At 31.8% G+C, this 24713-nt stretch overlaps 1 protein-coding gene across 5 annotated transcripts in view; it reads left to right on the forward strand.

Moving 5' to 3' along the window:
* Nucleotides 1–5571: 5571 nt before the first annotated feature.
* The window catches only part of LOC126740811 (protein tramtrack, alpha isoform-like), a 76631-nt gene continuing 57489 nt past the window's right edge, over nucleotides 5572–24713 (forward strand). Inside the window, exon 1 of one of the 5 annotated variants that reach the window (XM_050447001.1) lies at nucleotides 5572–5716. In XM_050447001.1, the coding sequence (XP_050302958.1) occupies nucleotides 5671–5716 (46 nt within the window). In that variant the 5' untranslated portion in view covers nucleotides 5572–5670. Of the gene's footprint in view, nucleotides 5717–21448; nucleotides 21704–24713 lie in introns of those variants that run through there. The other 4 variants (XM_050446999.1, XM_050446996.1, XM_050446995.1 and 1 more) reach the window with 4 other exon arrangements.

Raw genomic sequence — 24713 nt, forward strand, 5'->3', positions numbered from 1 at the left:
TGCGAACGGTGTACTAAATCGGACTTCGTTTTTGTGTTTCTTGGTTCACTTGAATCAGTGCTCGGGAAACGATGCAGCATTGGAGATATTCAAAAAAGACTTAGAAACATGGATAATACAAACGTAGTTTTAATAGGACCTTCTTTGTTTGAAAATAGGCCCATACTTAATTCATTTATAACGTCACAACATCGCGAAATCTCAAAATGCATTGAATCCCTAAATGAAACTACGCTTGTAACAATTGTTGGCGATTACATAAATAAGGAGCGCATGGTACATTATCTAATTGATTTCTGTCAATTAAATAATATTTAATTGAATTTTCACCAAGACTGTCAACATCTCAGTCCAATGTAACATTTGGGAATAGTAAACTCTCTACTGTTGACATACAAGCTAGTAACAATCATGTAAATGTAAAACACATTCAATCTAATGTTCTACCTAGTCAACTAATTCTAATTTTGTTAAATATTCAATCTCTGCGACATAAAACTAGTGAACTTTCACTTTTTTTGCATTACTTAAACTATCCAAGTATTTTATTACTTACTGAGCACTGGCTTAAGCCGGGTGAGCTTATTGATCTACCAAATTATGTTATTTTGTCTAGTTTCTGTCGGATTTTGTCTTCTCATGGTGGATGTATGATATTATTATGTAAAAACTTTTTAGAACACAACTTTTTTCAACAGGTAGGTAAATTTAACCATCTTCTAAAGGAAATGACTTTTGAATTTACTGTAATTTACTCCAAATCCATAAACTTATATGTAATTTGAATTTATAGATCTCCTCTAGGAGACTGCAGCGAATTCTTTTTAAAATTAGAGGCACTTTTATTTGAAATTCCATTGGCGGCTTTCGTAGTTCTTACAGGAGACTTTAATATCAACTTTAATGATAAAAATCCTGTCTTTACTCTGCGCCTCGATCATCTAATGGGGGCATTTAATACACATATGCATGTAAAAGATTCTACTCGTATAACACAGTCAACAAGCTCGACTATTGACTATATTTGTTCTAATTTTCCATATGACTCCGTGGAGTGTACAGTCGCAAATTCTGCTTTATCAGACCATGAATTTATACTATGTAAAATAGCAAATATACAAAAGGAATGTAGTGTATCTGCTATGTAGTCCTGTAATTCTATTTTCGATTTATCCTCCTTTCACACAAAAATTGTTAAGCTCTTTGATGCTTCCTTCCCAATGATTAAAATCAAACCGAAATCCAAACCTATAAAATCTTGTTTCACGAGGGGTTTGAAAGTATCTTCAAGAAATCTGAGATCTCTTCACACAATAAGAAAGTTCACTGACTCTCCAGTTTTTCATAACTATTTCAATTCTTACCGAGCCTTGTATCGTCGTCTGATAAGAATCTCTAAGCAAACTTACTACTCCAACCGTTTAAGTGGTTCGCATCTAACAAATATAAGGAGAGTTGGAAAATTATTAATAATATTCGTCACAATTGTGGTAAACAGTCAATACAATGCCCTGAAGTCTCTCCCAATGATTTTAATAATTTTTTTTCTAATATAGAGCAATATTCAGCAAAATTTGAACCCTTCTGTGGATCCTCCTTCCTTTATGCCAGCCATTCATGTTCCAAATTCCTTTTTCTTTATACCTACAAACCTAAACGAATTTAAGGATATTCTGTAGACTAAAAAAAATAAAAATTCAACTGGAGAAGACAACCTTTCAGCTAAGATTTTTCTCGACCTTCCAGAAACGGCGCTAAAGGCACTAGTTGACGCAATTAACCTTTCTTGGAGCAAGGGGATATTTCCATCTTCTAAAATCAGCTAATTCTATATATTCTATATTCTATCTAGCCTAAAATCAGCTAAAGTTATCCCAATTCACAAGGGTGGAGCTCTTGATAATCCTTCTAACTTTCGTCTTCTCTCTCTCTTGTCTACGCTATCAAAGGTAATCGAAAAACTGGTTAAAAATCGAATAATGTCCTTTTTAAAGTCCAAAAACATCCTCACCAGATTTCAATTTGGGTTCCGTGAAAATACCAGTACCAATGACGCCATGTTTAATTTCAGCTTTACTCCCAGATAAATGCTGGTGGAGTTTCGGCGGCAGTTTTTTGTGATTTGTCGAAGGCTTTCGATTGTGTGCCACAGGATTCTGCTGCGGAAGCTTCATCATTATGGTTTTCGAGAAGTTTCATCTTCTTGGTTTGCTTCCTATCTGCAAGATCGGCAACAACAAGTGCTTGTAGGATCTAAGTACTCTGATTACCATCCTATCACCTTGGGAGTTCCTCAGGGTTCAGTTTTGGGGCCTATACTTTTTCTCCTATACATAAATGATCTTACCAATCTTAATGTACAGGGGAAATTAACTCTATTTGCCGATGATACCACACTGCTTTGGCACAGCTCAGACACAGATACTCTGCGAACTACATTAGCAACTGATCCTCAGGCAGTAAATCTCTGGTTTGAATCAAACTTGCTGTCACTAAATCCTCAAAAAACCAAATTATTGTGTTTTAAGTGTGCTCTAGACCACGTGCCTTTTTCTAACTCAGTAGTTCAGCAGTTTGATAATACAAAATTTTTGGGTATATTCACTGACAGAGAACTCAGATTTGAAAAGCATATCCTCGGTACTTGCAAAAAGGTGTCTGCAGGTTGTTTTGCAGTCAGAGCGGCTACCCTGGAGCTTGGCATGGAGTTTGGAAGATCTGTATATTTTTCATGAATTGAATCCCACCTTAGGTATGCCATTTGCTTCTGGGGTAATGCAGCTGCCTACCTTCTACAAATGCTGCTTGTTTTACAGAAGCGTGCTGTACGTTACATCTGTGGGGCTAAACCAAGAGATTCCTGTCGCCTGGTTAGGCTGGGCATACACACTGTCTTCTCCCTCTACATTCAGGAAATGGCCTGCTTACTTTTTGCAATTCGCAAATTAATTTATAACCCTAAATCCAAGATACTTAACGCGTCAAGTGAACGATCTAAATCTTCCAATCCCCTCCTCCACATTAACTAAAAAATCTATTTTCTACGAGGGAATTAACATTTTCAATCGTTTACCAGGTGGAATCAGGGTGGCAACATGTATTGACACTTTTAAACGTAAATTAAAAATACTTTTGACCAAAAAATGTTACTATTCACTGGATGAGTACTACGTCGACACATTCTAATTTTCCCTAAGTGTAAGTTTACAGTATTTGAATTTTATTTGATTTGTTTGTATGGTTTGAATTCTTTGCTGTGTTATACTTGAGGGGATAATTATGGAATTTAATTTACTTTGTATGTATTTTTTTTTTGCTGTTCTTATGTATTGTTTTCTGATGTTTGTTTTGGAACTCGAGTTTTATGGGGTGTAGTGGTTAAGTTTAGTGGTAGTAATTTAAGGTAGCTTTGTTTAGAACAATTTTTCTTTGTTAATAACAATAAAGCATGTTTTTTTTTATTATTGAGAAATCGAGTTTTCCACCTATTTTCTATATCATCGCTTCATTTCCTAAATATTATTTGAATCGCCTGAAAATAGTGTCTTTCTTTCGTAATCTGTCTAATTATACCCGAAAAATATAATTTTATCCCCATTCTCTTCTAATTTTTAGACTGAGATAGGGATATATAACTGAGAAATTGATTTTTCCACCTATTTTCTATATCATCGTTTAATTTTCTACATAGTGTTTAGATCCCCGGGAAATAATATTTTTCTCCCGTAACGTTTCTAATTATACCCGAAAAACATCATTTTATTCTCATGCTCTTCTAATTTTTAGACTGAGAGAAGGATATATAAATGAGAATTTGATTTTTCCACCTACTTTCTATATCATCATCTCCTTTTCTAATAAGTGTTTGCAATATAAAAGTAAATGTTAAAATATCTCATCTTACTATGAATAGAAAAAAAATATCAAGTTTTTATCTAACACCATCAAATACAAAACAGTAGTTACTAATTATTAAGAATATACAAAATATAGAGTATAAAATATATATAATATATAGTAGATTTTTTTTTATCCAAGGAACGTACATTTTCAAGAAGCTGCATTATAATAAATTTTTTTTTATAAATAATATAGTTCTTTAATTTTTTTTTTGAAAGTGACCGTTTTTCCAATATAAGTGGCAGGACACTTGATACAGTTCAGTTTATAAACACCGTGAAAATTAAGCCAAGAGAGTTAGTACTTTTAAGTTACTTGTTTGTGTATTTTATATCAATTAATAGTGATCATTAATTCTATGAAAATACAATTAATTACTGATTATTTTTAATTCATTTTAACGTCATTACTTCAAGTTTCAAGTATTTCGAAGATAATTTAAATTTGCATTCAAAATCCCAAGTACTATTTCTTTTTCATGAAAAATACTCTTCCTATATGTACTGATGTTCACATGGGCAATATTTAATAACTTGATTATTTTTCCACCTGAATATGTTGGTTAAGACAATATTCATATCAGTTATACCATTTGATCAGCTTTTTTTCCCATTATAAAAACCATTGTTCCATTATAATGGATCCAAAAGCTTTATTTCAAGAAATAGGTGGTTATATAGTAGAAAATTAAAAATTGGCAATGCCTTTTCTTGTTTTATCCAGACATTTTGGGTGATTTATTACTTGAATTAACTTGAGATTATCTGAGAAAATGAATAAAATACTTTCAAATATCTCAAAGAAGTTTAAACTTGATCTTTTCTTATTTTTTTTCAGGCAGTTAATGATGTTTGCTTACACATTCCAGGCATTTTGAGCCATTTTTAACTATTCTAAGGAAGCTGAAGTCCTTTTTGGATTCCTTTTCAGACAGTCGCAGTAAATTTTTACTTCTATGCATTTAGGATCATTCATCCAGTTTCAAGAGTTAAAAAAATCACTTTTTAGTAAATATTTCAACAAAACTTACACTTTCCTGCTAAATTAATTACAAAAATTAATAAATGCACCTGAGTTCTTCCAAATAAAATAAAAGTGGGGGTTAAATATGATTTTTTTGTTTCTAAACCCTGTATATCTTATTATTTTTGCATTCTTCATATATATATTCCTAGACGCCTACAGTAACTTTACTCCCAAACAAATGTTAATTCCATTATGTTACGACCCCCTTAAACATCCTTCATAAAGGGCTCTATTCTTGACTCGAGAAAAGAGCAAAAGAAATCCGAAACAATTTCAACTGGTTTTTAAGCCCTCTCCCATGTGGTACTGTACGGGAGGGTCAATACCCTGAAGATGTCTCGGCACGCTACCACCCTTGAAGAAACGTTTTTTTTTACGTAAAAAAAAATTGTTTGGGTACAGGTGGATGGGAGTGCGAGATGTATATTCAGTTAGGGGGTAAATTTTTTTCTGTTTGTTTTGGAATTAGATACAGTTTCTAAAACGAATATTTTGTCCCTATATTTTTTTTTAAATATGTGTGTTTCAGTTATCCTTGCTCGGTGCTGTATCTATTTAAGCCAAACTATTTTTATAATAACAATAAAACACCACGAATTTGTTTATGCCAGTATTATTGTTATCAATCGAAAGAATTTCAGGCGTTTCGCCCAGGGACCATTTAGTAGCATTAATTTTTACAGAATTTAGTTTAACGGTACCGGGGTTTAAAAGCGAAGGTGTTGGTGAGTTATAGTTGTGAAAATGGCGTTGAATTTGTCTTGTGACAGAACCAAGTTAGCCGATAGAGGTATGTGAGAAAGTTTCACTTTTGTGCATTTTATCCAAAGAATATTATTTTTGATGGATTTATTTTAATATGAGGTCAAACTTTAGGAATACGGTATCAATATTTAGTATTACTTAATGTTTTTATATGGAAACTTCCTTTTTTTTTTGGAATATTTGGTGATTGGGTAATTTACGACCCAATATTTTCTAGATTTTTTTTGGTATGTTTAGGAAGCTTACATTAAATCTATTATATTAAAACACCAAATCTTTGAATTAATCATTTTTACCAAAAAAAAAAGTTATATAGTATGTATATGAACGACGATTTTCTAATATTTACTATAAGACACATAAAATTATTAAAAATATACTATGGTATTGTCACAAACTAATTACTTTTATGATGATATAAAAAATTACACTTGTTTGAAGTTGTTTCCAGAATCTCTCACGTTTAATTTAGGAACGCTGACGTTTATAATTAACTGTCAAATTATTGACATAACCTATTCAGGAGACTCCAACTTTTAACTACAGCGTTGCCAAATAGTAAAGATATTTTTTTAGGTTTCATTTCTTAGGTATTATTTTAATACCTGAAGGCTTTAGGTCAGAGGGTCTATTTTAATAAAAGTCTAACTTCGCCATTGATTTTTTTTATATAAGTACTTTTCTATATTTAATTTTTTTTGGCAATTCTTGTAAATAGATCAAGAGTTGCGTTAGGTCGGATTGGGTTGCAGACGTACTTTACATTTTCAAATTTTACATATCCAATGAAGGATTCTTACCATTTTTAATGCAAAAAAATTATCTAAGGAATTAGTGCGTGTTAAAATAGAGTAATTATTTCAATATTTTTATACGAATATTAAAAAATAGGAAATTTACATACAAGAAATTCCAAGTGAAAATCAGAATTTATCAGTGTCTTTGTTAATAACTGCCGAAGTTAACCTTATGGAGTTTTGTCAGTAATGGCAACACTGCCAAATATCCTTGTCAAAAATTACATACAGGTTGGAGAGTAGACAATTACGCAGAGAGAGGTGCTTAAAATCGAAATATAGCAACGCGCACGCATGCATTTCGGGTGCTCTAGTTTGTATTAGATCTTAGTCATAAATGGCGACAAAATATTGTATCTATGGGCACTAGGTCCCTAGGGGTTAAGAGTTTTTGTTTGGTATTTTTTATATTTATTACACAAATATGCAATAGACTTTTTTTTAGAAACATTTATAAGTGTTTATTTATCAGTGTGTACAAACATTTAATTTTTAATTCTTTCTTTCCTAATGCTTTAGCTATGTATATTTTTTATTTTTGATAATGCTTTATTAAATCTATATACACGTCAAGACTTTGTATAATCCTAGATTCAACCAAAACACAGTTGGAAAGATTGTTCCATGCGATACAAGTACGACAAGTTTTTAAGATTCGTATAAGCCGACAAGCCATTAGGAAGATTCATATCATTGGTACGAATTATACGAATACGACCCATCTCTAGGATAACTGTATTATCCTAGGACTTTAATAGGGATAACTGTATTAGTTGCAATACAATTTTGCGACAGTTCAGGCAATTCTAAAATATTTTTGTAATGCAGGCTTTTCATACATCATTGTACAACTTATACAGAATACAATCTCTGAATGTTTATTATGCTGTGTATTGAATACTGAAAATTAACGCGTTATTCTAGTAAAAATAAAATATAAGTTCTGATAAAATTAAAAATCTTGGAAGAAAGTATAAGAAAATTAACTTTCTAAATAAACGATTCAAACAGACCTCCTTCTTTGGCTAAACAATAAGTTAACAATTCATAAAAGTTATTTCGTACAAAAGACCTTCAGGTGAAATTGAATTGGTACATTCAACAATTTTCTTAATTTCTCCATACCCAGTTCCTCTACAACACTTCTTCTTGATTGTGTTAAATCCACTTTTAGGCACTACAAGCCATTTATTCCAGTCATTCTTGCTCCTAGATTCTTTTGATAGAAGGTTCTTGCACCACGTTTAAAATAGGGTTATCGTAAAGACTCGGGCTATTTAAATGTAATTGGCAGCAAATTCCTACATTGCGCTGCCGAATTACCTGCATAAAACCATTTAATAATGTGAACTAATTTTAATCATAAGGTGAGGAGAAATAAGACCACAGTCGCACAGCAAAAGGAGGAATGTCAATATTATTATTGTTATTTTCTAAAAAATAACAATTGCAAAGCGAGAGAGATTCCCCATCCTGTATATTATATCTTACCAAACATTTTGGAGAGTTTTAGCATTGCAACGTTTTGTATCTTGCTTACAAGTCTATATCAGAATCCTCGCTTATCAGACATCCAACCCAATCCACTTTCATTTTATTACATGACAGTTTCAGATATTGAAGTAAATTCGAGTGCATTTGAATTTTTACTTTAGTTATTGACTTATTAGGGACTGATCACATATCTAACCTAAATTAAATCCGAACCTTTTTATTTATTTATTTTAATTCTCAACAAACATAACATAAGATAATATTTGTAATAGAATGAAGATAAATTTTTAACATATTTGATTCCAATATATAAACGACTATGCAAAATATTACATCCAGTTGAACTCCAGTTAGAAATTTTCAATAATTTTTTTCAGTCACCAACATATATTTATCAGGTATCTAACCCAACCTTGTGTAGTTTTATTACACGAGGGCTTATCAGATATCCTACCCAATTCCGCTAAATAGTATAACACGAAAACTTATCAATATTAAAAGGGTGTGTTAATGCAAAGGCTATAAAATAAATAGAAGTTAACTAAACCGTGAATTTTGGTGACGTAAATGTTCTATTCTTGTCACAGTTTTTGTGGCTATCATTCTTTTAGCGTAACATCATTAAGAAAGAATAATAAAGACATAACTTAGAAATATAATAAAATATAAATGTAAATTAGAAATACAAAACGTATACATACTCAATATACAATAAAAACAAAATAGTCAACATAGCAGTGCCTACCATAATTTACACTGTAAAATCATTAGCATTAAGGTATTTTTCAAAACTATAGAAAGCTTGTGTCAAAAAATACTTTTCCATACAGTTGTAAAATGGTTTTTCACTCATGCCCCTCACTTTACTCAGTAATTTATTAATTTTGGTCCAAAATCCATACATTTCGAGTATCAATATTATGGTACTTGGTTGCATTATAACTAAATCACCGTTCAAAAAAAAAGTTTTGTGTTTCGGCTTAACAAACCTGGCATAGTAATGAGTGCTTCTCTCATAATTATCAGACCCCTACACACAAGTTTCTCATATATGTAGGTATTCAGGTTTGTAATTATTAATAACCTTGTAAATAAGTAAAAGTATTTAGGTAAAGTTCAATTTCCCTTTGATTCCCTTGATGAAATTCCCTTTCATTTATTAAGTCCCTATGAAAAATAACACCCGTTCAATCTGAACATCTCATAATAGTAATGCCATAAGGAAGTTAAGAGCGCTCTCGCTAATACAGGGTCCGGCAGTCAAACCTGACGGTTTTTGAAATGGAATAAATAAAAAAGTTGTTGAGATATTTTAATTATTATTTTTTTATTTTAAAGAGGAGAATTGGAAATCTAACATTCATAATAAAAAAGCACAAAAATAACTTAGGTAGCAAAAATTATGTCACTTAAATGATGACCACCATTTTATCTACACTGTACGAGCCTCCTGAAGAAGTTAGTCATGACTCTCTTCAATGTTTGGCGCGGGATCTCACGAATTTCTCGCCGAATGTTCTCCTTCAGTTGGTTCAAATTATTTGGTCTGTCAACATAAACTCTTCCCTTGAGGTACCCCCATAGATAAAATTCACAAGGGGGGTAAGTCGGGAGAACGTGCCGGCCATTCGATGTCACCCCTGAGCGAGATCAGCTTACCGGGGAAAAATGCTCTGAGTTGAGCCATGGACTCCCGAGCGGTATGGGCAGTTGCTTCGTCCTGCTGAAACCAGACCCTCCTGAGAGGGATACGATGGCGACGTAACTCTGGAATGAGAAAGTCACGGATCATGGCAACATAACGCGCTGAGTTCACTGCCACTGTTAGGCCATTCTCCTTAAAAAAAAAATAGGGCTTTAACACTGTTGCACTACACACTGCAGCTCATACAGTTACTCTTTCACAGTGAAGAGGCTGCTGATGAAGTTCCTGTGGGTTTCTTGAAGCCCAATATCGAAAATTTTGTTCGTTGAAATGAAATGGAAAGATAATGGTGGTCATCATTTAAGTGACATAATTTTTGCTACATAAGTTATTTTTGTGCTTTTTTATTATGAATGTTAAATTTCCAATTCTCCTCTTTCAAATAAAAAAATAATAATTAAAATATCTCAACAACTTTTTTATTTATCCTATTTCAAAAACCGTCAGGTTTGACTGCCGGACCCTGTATTATGCTACTAATACATTAATTCATAATTGACAGTATCGAATGCTTTATTGTAATCAAAAATCAGCAAGCATGTCTGATTACCCTTGTCACAAAAGGTCATAATATTATCATTTTAGCTAGAGCTGGTTCCGGACAAGAGACAACAGAACAGTATATCAAATATTTACCATAAGACAGCTCCTAGAGAAAAGCTGGAAATTGAACAGAGAGGTTTACCAACTGCTTGTAGATTTCCGCCAGGCATATGATCACACGATCGGCACAGCATCACGAGAGAAAGTATCTCGCAAGCATTGGAAGGCATATAGGATCATACCAGGCAAGATCATAGTTATTCAAGATATAGGTAGAAAACTCTAAAGCCAAGGAACAACACTGAAATTATGCCTAAAACAAGACGATAGCCTATCACCATTGCTCTTTAACATAGTGCTAGACATGGCTATCAAAGAAACGAATATTAGTCTTGAAATAGTTCCAAATAAGGGCCGAAAATGATTTTGGCATATGCACACCAACACACGGTAGGAAACAGTACGATTAAAACAAAATAAACGTTCGAGAAATAAAGGAGATCAAGATGAACGAGGATAAGGCCTCATATATGCATATCAGACACGACAGAATAAGACAAAACATAACTTTAGGCACGTAGAATTTGAAATTCGTAAACCAATTTCAGTACTCAAAATCAGTTATAACCTCCGACAACGATATCAATAACCCAAATAAAAGCAAAAATACAAAAAGGCAATAAATGTTTTTTCGCCTTTTAAGATCCCGACCGATATTTAGGAACTTTAAAATACGGATATATTCGACAGTAATCAAGCCAATTATTATTATGTACGATTTAGAAACATGGACAATGACGAAGCAGAACGAAAAATGTTGCGGAAAATCTTTGGACCTACAGTAGATGGCAGAACAGATTAATATCGAGTGACAACAAATGAGACGCTCAAGATAAAAGCACAAAGGGTCAAATGGGCCGGACACGTATAGAGATCGACAAATGAACATTTTATCAAAAGGATATGGGAGGAAAACCCAGTGGGAATGAAACCTTTAGGAAGGCTTAGATAAAGGGACAATATTAGAGAAGATGTAAGAATCACGGGACTGCAAGGAGGTTGTGTTGGACAGAGATAGGTGAAGACGACTCGTAGATACAGCTAAGACCTTGGAACGGTTATTACGCCATGAGAAGAAGAAGACGTTTGTAGTGTTGTGTAGTAATCTAAAGCCAGATTTCGCAATCTGTATTACAGAGTTCTCTAACTATACGAAATGAGTTGCTCTGCTATAAATTTTTCAAGTATTTTTGAAAAAAATGATGAAGACTTATAAAATTAAAATGAGACAAATCAGAAGGATTATTTATTTTAGTGATTGTCAAACCATTTGCAATTTTTCACGATCTTGCAAATTTTTGTTGACATTGCTTAATATTAAACATTAGTTGGGGTAAAAGATGAGGAAAAAGAAGATCTATACTACAGTTTAATTCAATTTTTTCACTACTAACAATAATATGTCTCACATGAACTATTATGTCTTTAATAAATAATTATGAAGTTTTCCAAAAACCTTTGCGATTAGTTCTAAACTCATGATATGAACAGGAAGTGTCAAGAGTTTTTAATTTTTTGTATTTTTTAAGATTTTAACTCATATTTTATTATTGTCTTTGATTAATAAATACTACATTTTATTAATTTAAAATATAATTAATTAGTGATAAGTAATTTATTGTATTGTCAAAATGTCTTTCTCAAAAAGAATTGCTACAAATTTTAATAATTTATTATTATAATTTGAATAATATTTTAATCACCATTAATAATTTTTGATACTTTAAATACAAGGGCAATATTTAAAAAAAAAATTTAAAAAAAAATAGTTTGTTATTAAAGGATTATTAAATAAAACACCTCGTAATTAGTTAATAACTTTTATTTTACTTGAGGTATAAGTGTACAAAAAAATGATGTATGCTAAATGCAATTCCGGTACCGAGACAAACTGGCGCCTAACTAAATTAAATATAAAACATTAAAGCGTAATTATGACAAAATAAATTAAACAAAAATAATTAAAGTATGCTCAACAATCAAATGTATTTTTAATATTAAATTAACTATATCTACGACTTAACCTTTAGTTAGGTAGTTGAGGATAAAACGGTTTTTCTAATTAGATATTCAAGGAATCAAAAAATTAAATATAGTACCTTGTATATAAAAATTAGGCTATTTCGCATTAATAAAATCTAGTTAAAAATCTCATCAATTTTAATAAAAACATCATGAGATTCATTTATAAATTCGGTTACTTAAAAATACAATACTTCCGAGTCATCATGCTATTAGATAATATTTGTTTATAAATAATCTGGTTATGACATAAATAAACTGGGTCTGTAATAACAAGTGAATAAATTAGTAATTTAAATTATATTTATTAACCATATATATTCCTCCAAACAAAAGCATTCTAAACATCTGCTAAAAATATAAACAAACAAAAATATATTAAAGTTTACCATCACCAAAAGGACTCATAAATAAAATCTATCAATAAAACGAAAAAAATAAATAAAAAATAAAACAAGGTAGTTTTAAAGTGAGTGTATACTTCTTTAGTGAACAGTGATAATAGCAGATTTGTCTCAGGTGACATAAGAGGTATTTAAGGGTTTTAGTTTATATTAGTTAGCAATCACAATTTTTTTATTCTATTTAACAATTTGTATCTTTTCGTAATAAAACAGAGAACATTTTATCTGCTATTATTTTTATTAGTAATTATCGTATTTATTCTCTTATTTCTTGAGTACATATTAAAAGGATTGAAGTAGTTTAGCGCCCTCTCTACTATATTTATTAAGGATATAATATGAATACATTTTGAAGATACTGTTATACAGATAAAAGATAAAAATGATTAATTTTAATCATTCATATTTATCAATTTCTCACCAATTTTATCAGGTTTATAGTAAGTAGTACGAGGTTAATTAATAAAAGACTTGGTTAAGTATACATTGACAAGTAAATTAAAGTTGATGGATAAATTAAGAATAGTATAGGGCGGAATTTAGGATAAGATTTTGTTTGCATATATTTCTACAAACCAAAATTTTCTATTTTAATTTTTTTAAATATGTATTTAAGAATTATATTTATTTTTGTTGTACATCCGGAAATTACGTCAGAAAATTGTAAAAGATCATTGACCCTGTATGATAAATTGATGATAATAGACCCCTAATTAAAATGCCGATATGTTATTGCCTTAAGAGATACAGGGTGTTAAAGGTATATTTGTTTTTTTAAAGATAAATATTTATGTATTTAAGATTTAATATAGAGGTGAGTCATTGTTAGAAGAAATATTCACTTTATAATTTTTTGACAAAAAATATTGATCTTTAAAATTCCTATATATCCTGACGGTCCAGATGAATCCTAAAAAATGAATAATTCCCTGTAAAAGTCGATATATTCAAACGTTTCACAGCAAATCGACCTTTATTGATCACCGAACAAAGCAAATATTGATAAATTGGGAACAATACAGTCAGAAAAGTCAATAAAACTTTAAAATAAATTTTAATACCCCAAATTTTTTGAAATATTTTTTATGAACTTCCTGATATAATTACTTATAACCTGCCTTAAAATAGGGTTTTTACATTAAACCGTTTTCGAAAAAAAAAGATGGGTGCCAAAGTAGCCCCGTGTTTGGGGTTACATTGGCACCCAAACGGAAATGTGAATAAGCATAATGTAGGCCCATCCTGGGGTTACTTTGGCACCAAATTATGCTTTTTTTTTAGTTTTTAAATAAAACATTCAATATTTTTAATGAAATTTCTATATTCTTAAACAAAATAAACAAAACACTTAAAAACTAACAAAACATATTTTTCTAATATTTGGCCCAGTAAAAGAAAGGAACTAAATCAAAATAACATAAATACTAATCACCTTCACATGCCTCACAGGTATAATATTTTTCTTTGGATCCCTCGTTACAAATACCACAGATCCATTTAAAACAACCATTGCATAGAATCCAGTCTGGTCCAGTATAACCAGACCAATAAGCAGCACAAATTGCGCATTCGTCTTCATTGGGTACTTGAGGATGATGGTAGATTGACATCTTTTAATGTCGATTTTAAAAAAATGTTGCTTTTCCTTGCCTTTCCCTTTTCCCGCAATCTTCTTTTTGTCATTATTTTCATTTTCAATTAGTCTTTCCTTGTCTTGCTCCTCTTTAGTTTCTTCACAATCGACTTCTTTGCCGGGAATAATTTGTCGTCCCCGCTTTCGTTTAGGGTTAGTGCTTGATTGTCCACGTGTCTCCTGAAGAAACTCTAATAAACTATCATTCAAAATATTACTCGTAGATGCATCAATTGGAGTTTTTGGCAATTTGGATAAACGCTGCTGCGGATCATATGAACAAATTCCGGTGGCACGAAATCCGGATTTTAAATTGTCTTCTACTCTTTCCTGTAGAGATCTCCACAAGCGATCCAGAAGATTCGGAAAGTGTTCTTTAGGCAGAGTGCCTTTTACGCGACTGGTCTTTTTCCAATCGTCTAAAATAGCCCTCCATTTCTTTTTCATGGGAGCAAAGAGCGCCACGTCCAAAGGCTGCATAAAGTGAGTTGAATTGGGGGGTAAAGGAGCCATATAAATATTATTTTCTTTAGCAGCCTTTACCACGGTTGGAGAAAAATGTGAGGCTAGGTTATCACCTAAAAGAACTACTGATTCACCATTACAATTTTCTTTGACGTGGGGCAGCAACAGTTTAAAAAACCATACCTCAAAGAGATTCATATCGAACCATTCACTGCTGCTGTTATCATAAACTACCCCTAGAGGGCCACCAACAGTCCAATTTTCGTAAATGTTGTTGGCTTTATAGACTACCATTGGTGGTAGTAGGATTCCATTTGCGCTTCCGCAGACCATTACACTTATTGCTGAACGCGAATGTTCTTGAACCCTTTCAACCCTTTTAGTACCCCTACGAACAAAAACTTTTTTGGCCCCGGGATCGTCTGTGAAATTAGTCTCATCATAGTTAAATACTTGTTTCCTAGAAATGGACTCCAGAACAGGTTTAATGTTATCGAAAAACTCCATTATATCGGCGCGCCCAACCGAAGCACGTGCATGCTTAATATTAGATGCCAATCGAATGCTAATATTATTTCTGGAAATAAATTTTTCAATAAAGTCGGGTCCTGGTCTATTGTTGGGCCATCCAGGAATATTTCTGCCTTGTTTTGTAAGATATTTTTGCACGATTTCTCTGGCATCACTAACAGTAACGGGAAAACCCCAATCTGCTACCTGGTTGATGGTCTCTGAAATTAGCCTCTCCTCCTGTTGGGTAAGGATGGTGGGGTGACCTAGAGTCCATAAAATGAGAGAATATGCCGGTGACGTAAAATGCGCACAAACTTAAATTTAAACCAAAAAATCAATAAAGGGGAGGCCCCATATTTCCCTGATTAGGTTTACTTGACCGTGAATACATGCATCTCTCTCTTTCACATCTGCTAGAATTCTACGCTTCTACGCTTAACGATAGCCAGCTTAGATGCGCGAAGTCTGACGTCACCGGCATATTCTCTCATTTTATGGACTCTACACGACCCTCATGTTTCGCAAACAGCTTATTCTGAAGAGTGCCTCTAGGTTTTTTCCATGTTTTGGAAGCTCGTATTTGTGACATCCTCCCTTCCCTAACAGCTTGCAATGCATTCGCTAAATTTTGTTCCGTGTAGTTTTTATTGGGCCTCGATCCAGGCAACCGACCAAGGAAACCAAGGAAAATACCGACCTGTCGGAACAACTCTCGGACACTGAATATTAAAACTAGACAAACAAGCCTAATATAAACAAAGGCGCGCACGCTCTGCCAAAGTTACCCCGTGTGCCAAAGTAGCCCCGTTTTAGGTACATTTAAAGTATAAGACATCAAATGATGAAAAAAGTCAAAGCACCCATCAGAAAGATATAGAAAAGCATCATTAAGTAATTTTCTGATAGAAAGGACATCAGTATTCAGTGTACTTTATTTTGCTGACAATATAACACTAGATCGTATTTAATCTAATTAAAATCATAATTCAACTCAGCATTATAAGGAGTATCCACGTCTTTTATAGCAGCACTTGAATAGATGTTGATTTTAAGCTGAAAAGTCCACATTCTCATATGAGATTTATTTTCGAGCTACAGTGTGTAGATGTTTTAGAAAAAAATAAAGACTTTCCTGATTTGGTAGCACTACTGAATATCATGCAGTATAATCTGCTGAGTAATCTCCCTTTATACTTTGTGATGGTGAAGTGAGTCTGAGGACTGATATTATACTCAATACTTTTAATTGCTTGTTTCAGCATATTGCCCTAATATAATTGATGAAAGATTTAGGCTGTAACTGCTACTGGAATGAGAGCTGGATCCTGAATTATGAGTTTTTTCTAGCAACGATTCCTCCAGATTCAATTACTATTCTCCGTGCAGCATCATATAAATCACTTAGACCTTCAGAACCGGAATTTAGTGGTACATTATATGAATTGCATAAGCCACCAGATTGTATTGATGTTGATCTAATAGATTTGGCCCTTGTTAAAGAATTCAAACAAATCTCATACAAATAATGCATATCGCCATATCGTTCACTCGAAAATCAAAAAGACATTAAAAAACTATCACGACTGCTATTATAAAGGTAATAATATGTATCTCAGAATTTCAAACTGGTTAAATAATGTTAAAATATTGCCAGACTACCTTGAAAATTCAAAAACCTTGACGCCCTATCTACAGGGTGTTTACTAAATATGCGGCAAAATTTAAGGGATTATTCTGTGGACTATTCTAAAGATATTTTATCATTTTATGATAGGACACTTTGTTTTGAAGATCCGAAGCGAAAAAGAATTTTCATTTTTTGTCTTGTAGTTAATTGGATATATTATAGATGAATAAAAATTATAATCCATTGGACCTTTTATTTTATATATCCCTTTGCATCAACAAATAGACAATTTTATTTAAAGGTCCTATGACCAGCAAAATTTGTGACATTTATATAATCCTTTGGACATCTTATTAATTTTAGTAGCCTTAAATTTAATGATCTTCAGTACTAAGCCTAAAGTTCAAAGAACGCTAACTATGCTTTAGTTTTACCATCCACCATTTCAGGAAAATTTGAGGCCTTTTTTCTTCAGTAGTTGTTTATCAACTCGTTAAAAGTCGTCAGAAAAGGACTGATTATTTATGAAAATTAAACTGATGAAATATATAGGGTATCCCATTAAAAATAACAAATTTAGTATCAATTCCCTACAAACAAAACATCTTGTAGATATAAAAGTATACTTTTTTTAAATACCCTGTACATTCTGGGAAAAGGTATAGATTCATCTTACGTGGTTTACCCCCTGAATATACAGGGTGGGGACTCTAACTGCAATACATTCGCTAGCGCTCTGGTTGCTCGTCTTGAAAACGTGATTAATTGCTATTAAATTACCCGACAGCTTCAAAATTATGTACATGCGACCGTACATGATCACCTTTAAGTGAATACAATAATTAATTTTTTTTCAGTAAAAAATGCATAGATAAATAGGTTTTTATGAGATAAATCGCAATCATGAATGAGTGGGTATTATTAGAAAAGTGTTCTTTGGTAAAGTAAGTACTCAGTATATATTCGTGAGTATTTACTTACGCCAAAATTCCGTGCTTAACAAAAAGTTTATTAGGATCGAAATTCTAATGATAATGATTGAGTCAAATTTATGCAGGACACAAGGCTCAGAAGGCTATTTACTGACCATCAAGTCGAAAATAAAAATTTATTTGTCTAGCAATATTATAAGAAAATGATCGTTTAAAGAATTTAGTTCGATGATTGGGAATTTGAAACGTTTTTCTTCGAAGAGTAAAATTATGAACCATCATCAGTAACAAAAGGAAATTTTTTGGTAAAGTTTTTCAAAATTTTATAATAAAAACACAATGAATGCATCGATCTGCGGTTAAACATATTTAGCCATTTTAGTTTACTCAATTTATGTGACGCATAATCTCGTCTGCAAATTCCAAAAATAAGCCGAATATATGGATTTTGTATAGCTTTTCTATGCTTCTCTTATCCTCATAGTCCAAGCACCAATCACAATAAATACATTGAGATAAAACTAGCAAGTCACATAGGAGTTTTTTAATATTTATATCCAGATATTGCCTATGAATATAAATAGACTTTACCAACATGTAAGTCCTTCTAAGGATTCCAGGTTCATGGCTTTTAAATCGAAGGGTAGATTCTACGATTCATCCCAAACTTTTACATTCATGAGCGATCTGTATAATTATTTATTTAAATTTAAATCTAATTCTTAATGCCATTGACACTCGCTAACTTGCTTATAAGAAGCATATTAGATTTCAGAGGGTTAATCTTAAGCATATGTTTTACTGATATTAGAGACATTGCATTCAGATCTTCGTTAATTTTATTTTTAACTAAAAATTAAAAGTAGACTTATTTATCATCCGCGTATATAGATGGTACTTCCAATGTCGTAGTACTAAGTAAAATCGGCACGAGTATACTGGGTGTCTCAACTCTATTTACACACGATTTTTTCGCCCCCGTATATGATATGAAAAAAATTAAGATAAAAAGTGTTTGTTGGAAAATACTAATTTTGCTGACAGTACAGAGTGTCTCAAAAACAACGTTTTCATTATCAAGTAAGTTTGTTTTAATGGAATGCCCTGTATATTTTACAAAATTTTTACTCTCCATTTAATTTTATATAAAAATGTAACTTATCTCAAAAAAAACATTTAATATTTGAAGTATACTGTATTATACACTTTTGATGTAGAATTAAATGAAGAGTATAAATTTGGTAAAATATACAAGGCGTTCCATTTAAAAAAACTTACTTTATACAACAAAATTAGTATTTCCAAGCAAACACTTTTTTTTCATATCATATACAGTGGCGAAAATTATCACATAGAGTTGGGACATCCTGTATTGTGAATAAACAAGGGCCCAAGAATAATGCCTTGTGCAACGCCGCATGTCACTTCAAGTGCCTCTGCCATTCGACCATCAGGTTTAACTTTCTAAAATCTGTCACTTAGAACTGATTTTAAACGATTTACTGCTCACTGAACCCTAATATATAACGCAAAACTGATGATCGACAAAATCACAGGCAAACATTACCCTTATCGCATTTAGCAATAATGTCATCAAATACAACCACAACTGTAACCTGCCCTAAAACATAATTGCTTAGAAGTCAAAATTAAATTACTCTCTAAAAAGTGACGCATTTGATGATTCAGAATTCGTTCTAGTACTTAACTAATAAATTGTTTTTTTTTTCCACAAGAAAATTACATATTATTTTTCATCGTCTTTTAAAACAGCAACAGCATCAGAAATGTTTCAATTTAATTAAAAAAATTAAACAGAAATTTGATTTTTTAATGAATTAATGATAATTAAAATGTGCCATCAACTTCCATTTTAAATAAAAATTCGTACAAGATGGCACAAGAGGTATCATTCCACTTAAAAAAATATATAAGGTAAGTCCTAATCTGACCCGATAAGATAAAAAAAAATACGCATTTAACGTCGGGATATGTTGTTTTCAATTATCATACCTCGAAACTGTTTTTTTTTAAATTTAAAGTCAAGGGTTAATTTGTTTCAAAAAGAAAAATACATCGTCAATTTCCTTTTCAAAAAAACCTCTTCACAAGTTGCATTATCTTATTAGTTGTTAGGTTTCACCCTTTCGGAGGGGTTGAAGAAAAATGTAAATACATTTGTAAAGGCCGTAAAAAGGCTTAGTAGACGTATCTGCTTTTTTGAAATTTTCAACTTGTGTCGAATAAATAGAAAAAAATCAATATTTTCGAAACATACTTTTTCCTTCTCAAATTCTCGTACGAATTTGGAAAAACTCTAAAATAGGTGTCCAACATAATTGTCCATGGAATATGTGTACAAACTTTGAAACTGATATCTGGTCAATTTTTTGAGTTATGAACTTTGTGTCAAATAAATAGGAAAAAAATCTATATTTTTAAAAAATATTTTTTTTCTCAAATTCTCGTACGAATTAAAAAAAACTCTAAAATAGGTGTACAATGAAATTGTCCATGGAATATGTGTACAAACTTTGAAACTGATATCTGGTCAATTTTTTGAGTTATGAACTTTGTGTCAAAAAAATAGAAAAAAAAAATTTCTGCCTGTGTCTAACGAAATTGCCATCACTTAGTCAAGTCACGTGAAGTGAAAAACAAAATTAAAATTCCAAGCTTGACCAAATAATGGAATTTACTCTAGATTTAGAGGAAAACTTTGGAAAAAAATCTTTTTTTACTTGACTCGTGCATTAGATAGGTACCACATGGAAATACAATATTATTAAGACTCTATTAAGCGCTATCAAATTTATTCCAGTTTGAGTCCCCATACCTTGTATGTTTATATGGAATTTGTCTCTTAAAATTAGTTTCTCTAACCTATTAAAGTTGTACTTTAAAAAACATGTTCATTAATTGTTTGTTACTTATTCCTTTAGAAAAATTTGAAAAATTATGCTTTTTTGTTTGTTTTACATTGAACTTTAGTCAAAATAGGGTGATGGGTAAAATGGTGAAAAAAGTTAACTTCCTCATGATGATTAGGAACTAATATCCTGAATACAAGAGTATCCATTACATTGACTCCAAAAACCTCCTTAAAATTGACTTCAGGACGTTCTAGCCCCTATTACGACCCGCATCTTCAGGGATCATGAAATCGGGGCCGAAAAGTCAAGTCGACTCAGTATCATCACCATCATCACGATCATGGTCTCTCCTCTCGATTTTCCCACCCGAGTATGGGATTGGGGGGGTCAACACCCGTTGCACGTGTATCCCCATTTCAAAATGGCCGCCCAGCCCGTCGTTACGTCACCACCGTGCCTCAAGTCACCGCGTCCACTCGATTTGGCCGACTGTTTAAGCCCTCGCGCGCGCTTTTAACCCGATTTACGGTCGACCAGATGACACTCGCCGCCCCAACGATGTATTTTCGTCGGCAGAACTCACTTGGTCCATAGTACATCCACAATAGTCAAGGCTACCGCGACCGCGAGTGGTGGTGGTATGGGAGACGCGAATGCGCGCAAGGGCACGGCCTACCGCGATCCGACTTAGTCAGTCCGAGGGTGTCTAACACCCCGTTCGTTGTTATTCGGTCGCCCGAGTTAATTAATCACGAATCCAACCCTCCGGAGTTTGAAGAATTACGAGGGTGAACGAGGCGCGTGGTAATAATAAAACCCTCATGTGGCCCCCGCGCTGACCCGACTTTGCTCCGTGTGGGATTTTGTGTGTTTTTCTCGCGATTTTGTTGCTTCTGCTTGTTGATTATATACATGCACACACGCAAGGACAAATAAAGTATTGCGTAAGTAGATTTTGGATGTTGTATATTGGTGGGCAACGTTGCCGGGTCGCATTTGATTTCGCGAATTTGCGTGACGTATGGGTATATCGTGTGACGTCATGCCGGTCAGAGTTTATTTCTACTAAAGATTCACTAATCACGAATTTCTTGGGAGTTTACTTTATAAAGGCAGTCAAGTCACGTAAAGTAAAAACAAAATTAAAATTCACCAAACTTGTTTTTAATTTGAAACAACTCTTTTTTTTCATCTAGTTGCTGCATGCTTTCCTTGACTTAATTCGTGCATTTGATACCACAGGGAAATACAATATTATTAGGAGATTATTTACCAAACTTCATAAAAATTTATTGACAAACAGAACCTTCTGAGTAAGAATAAAATATTCTCAAACCCTCTCTTCAAAATTTTTACTAGAAAATGGTATTCCTCAAGGATCTGTATACTCAGCCCAACCTTATTTATAATAGCTATGAACAGTGTAAGATGATCTATTCCTTCATATATAAGTTACAGAATATTCGCTAATGACACAGCAATGTACAGTGTGTAACATAAGTGATGACTTTAATTTTAAGAGGTAATTCCTTGTAATTTTTTAAGTGAAAAAGTTCATATAATTGTATGTCCGAAAACGCTTCATTTTCGAGATACAGGATGTAAAATTTTTTTTTGATCGACTTTTTATTAATATCTGAAAAACATTTTTTAAATTTCTAATTGCTTAGTTTGATACAAATATTAAAGGCAGAAAAAATGGTGGGGTACATACAAAACAAATACATTATTTTTTAATCAGTTAACCATTTTCGGCGTCATTGCAATTATTATTTAAAATTTAAACAACAAAAGTAGCATCTTATTAATTATTTTATTGGAAGTTTTTAAATATTAAACATACTGGTCAATTTTTCAGGGAATTTTGAGGCATTTTTTTATGGAGGCCAAAAACCATTGTGAGTACTGAAATATGAATGAAATAATATGAAAACGAATAATAAAATACGCAAAAAAATCAGGCGACAAAAAGTGGCATTTTTAGTTGGGCAAAATAGAGCAAATTTTTGGGCTAAATGTGAAAAGTCCAAGAGGTATCTTATAAAAATAATTAACAAACTGTAAAAAGTTCTAAGTTCGGTAAACGCGTTTTTGTATAAATTAATAAAAAATCAAAAATCGATTTAAAAAAAGTTTAACGCCTCATATCCCGAAAAAAAAGCGTCTCCGGCCATCCGTTTATATAAACTTTTTTAGGTACTTAAAAAAATACAAGGAATTCTCTCTTAAAATTAAAGTCATCACTTATGTTACACTCTGTATCACTCTTCTTCAGATAACGAAATATGTTTATGTTAACGAAAGTTGCGAAAAAGCATAAAATTATATTACATCTTATGCACATAAAAAAATTGATTCATATTCTCAAATAAAATTAATATAATGTATTTCTGTAAAAACAGGAAACTGTCATAAAACAAACTTTCATTGAAAACAAAATTCTGAAATTCCTACTGTAATATCAAATAAACTCTTAGGATTAATTTTAGATAATTAAATGACCTGAAAAGACTATTTTAAACACTTAAAAATCACAAATAAAAGATGTTAGCAAACTCAAAATAGGGAAGTGATTACAAGACCATCCTAAAAACATACACCACCATTATTAGACCAAAAATAAATTCTAAAAGTATATTTTAGATATCTGCTAGGAAATAATATATAAATATAATAAATCCAATACAAACTCTATGCCTTAGAGTGGGTATACTGAAACTTTCCCGACTAGTCCAATTACTAGCTTAAACTGCTAAAAGCACACAACTATGTCTCAAATATTCAACTAAATTATAGTGCCATAATCAAATAAACAGCATTTTCAACACAAATACCAGAAGTTCCATACACATGAAGCAACCACATTATTTAACCTAATATAATACTGTCGAAGTCACTTAAAATGTATAAAACTTTCTGAAGTAGGCTAATATACTAACTATAACTTTCCACCCTGGAAACACATTAATGTAGATATAGACTCAAATCTAACTAAAGAATCCACACTTGATAAAATTATAAGAAATACATTTCATACCATTATTGAGAATAATTACTCCAATGATATCATAATTTTCACAGAGGGATCAAAGATAATCACATACAAGCCTTTTTCTCAAGACATTTTTCACAAAGTTATCAAATAAATTTAAGTAGCAGTATACTTACAGCAGAGCTACATGCTATTGAAGAAGCAATTAATTTCATCATCTTCCAGTAAATTCTTCATAGCCTCAGACACTCTCAGCTCATTACATAATCAAATGCAATAGAGATGGTAAAAATATAAGTTTCATCTGGATTATCAGTCAAATAGCTCAGTATTGATCAGTAATGAAACAGCTGATAACATGGCAAAAAATACACCTAGTATTTGCTCTAGACTATCAAATACGTTTTACTACAAAGATTTATTCCTGCAAATAAATAATAAAATACAGAAATGAACTCAATTCAAACTAGATTTAGACTAAACCGACAGTAAACTTCTTGGGATAATCCAAATACAACCTTCACCTTACTTAAATTTAAATTTAAATTAAAAAAAAACATAGCTTTGCACATTCCAATAGATTACATACATTGAAAATAAAACTCAATTTTTCAATGGCCTAAAACGTAAACTTGAAAGACATAAAGAAAATATAAAAATCATAATAACATTTTTAAAAGAAGTAAATATATATGATGAAATATGAACATTTTAAAGGTATATAAAAGGATAAATGATAAAATGTATAAAATATTTTACATTAATACATATTATACATTAATATATAAAATGTAGCGCTAAATGGCCCCAAATGCTGATGCCTCTCTATATAAAACTTAAATTTTCTCTCTCTCTCTCTCTCTCTTTTTTCTACAATTTTGCTTATCTCGTTTACTCTCTTAAATTGAATTTCTTATGAATTCTAAGTTGTTTTTAAATTAAATCTATTATCAAATAAAAAC

The sequence above is a fragment of the Anthonomus grandis genome, chromosome 9 (genome assembly GCF_022605725.1).
Source record: "Anthonomus grandis grandis chromosome 9, icAntGran1.3, whole genome shotgun sequence".
Lineage (NCBI taxonomy): Eukaryota > Metazoa > Arthropoda > Insecta > Coleoptera > Curculionidae > Anthonomus > Anthonomus grandis.